The sequence below is a fragment of the Geospiza fortis genome, unplaced genomic scaffold, assembly GCF_000277835.1.
Source record: "Geospiza fortis unplaced genomic scaffold, GeoFor_1.0 scaffold373, whole genome shotgun sequence".
Taxonomy (NCBI): Eukaryota; Metazoa; Chordata; class Aves; order Passeriformes; family Thraupidae; genus Geospiza; species Geospiza fortis.
The window spans coordinates 227,044-228,135 of record NW_005054518.1 but is presented as its reverse complement, the minus strand read 5'-3'; the positions used below and the strand labels follow the sequence as shown (position 1 = coordinate 228,135).

At 46.9% G+C, this 1,092-nt stretch overlaps 1 protein-coding gene across 1 annotated transcript in view; it reads left to right on the top strand.

Annotated features, from left to right (window-relative positions):
- NSF (N-ethylmaleimide sensitive factor, vesicle fusing ATPase) overlaps window positions 1-1,086 on the top strand; it is a 57,593-nt gene extending 56,507 nt beyond the window's left edge. Inside the window, exons 19-20 of the mRNA XM_031063618.1 lie at window positions 182-237; window positions 598-1,086. Coding sequence (XP_030919478.1) covers window positions 182-237; window positions 598-613 — 72 coding nt within the window. The 3' untranslated portion in view covers window positions 614-1,086. The remainder of the gene's footprint in view (window positions 1-181; window positions 238-597) is intronic.
- Window positions 1,087-1,092: the final 6 nt, after the last annotated feature.

Below are 1,092 nucleotides of genomic sequence, written 5' to 3'. Positions count from 1 at the left end.
CCCTAAGGTTTCACCTCACTGGTCTGTGGAGCTCTCAGGGGTGCCCAGGGTGGGATTGTTGGGGTGTCTGTGCAGAGCCAGGGCTTGGACTCCATGATCCTTGTGGGTCCTGTCCAGCTCAGGACATTCCTGATTCTGTGCTTTCCTCTTTGGCACTGATGGGGATCTGTTTGGTGTTTAGATGGATCCTGAGTATCGGGTGAAGAAGTTCTTGGCTCTTCTGAGAGAAGAAGGAACGTAAGTACTTTTATTTTAAAGCAGTGCTTGAATTCTCCTTTTCTGCTCAGAAATGAGCCTGCAGTGGGGTGGATCTGCTCTCATTGTTGGCCCCTCTGTATTGTCAGAGCTGTATCTGATCAGTTCTTACAACAATTTGGGAGGGGGGAGCTCCTGAAAGTTCGGGAACCTGCATGCCTGAATTCTCTTCTTTTCTGAATTTACCTTTAACTTCTAAAGTTTCTATGAGATATTGGGCCAAAATTGACCTTTCTTTAACTAAAGTAAATCAAAAGAGATTCTGCTTGAGTTAAAAAATCTGGAATTTTGGTTTCTTGTGTCTGCTGTCTGAGAGAAGGATGTCCTTCTCTTTCCCCATAGGTGCCACAGGGAGTAGTTGAGCCCAGTGGGACAGAATGACTTTCTAATCATGTAGGGCAGTACCTGTGCTGGGGAAACTCACACCAAACTATCTATCCTGGCTCCATGTGAGTGGGTTCCAGTGTGTGCTTGATGCTTTATATACATGTGCATGATGCTTTCCTGATGGATTTGGCTTCTTTTGCAAGAGTCCCTACCCTAGACTGAAGGTGGACCAAGTGCAAGATCAACAGCTGGAAAAGTGACCAACCTGGAGAACAAACACTGGGATCTTTACTCTTCTGGACAAAGTGAAATGCTCCCCTGATCCCCAGAGCCCCATGTGGAACCTGCATGTGTAGTGCAATACTTTATTCTTTATTCTTTGTCTTTCATACCCTGATGTCACGTGGAAGTGTCTCCTGGAGCCCTGTGCTTCTGTCTCTGTGCATTTTGGGGTGAGCAGGGGGAATGTCCTGGGAGCTTTGGGGCTGACCCTCACTTGTGTCCAGCATT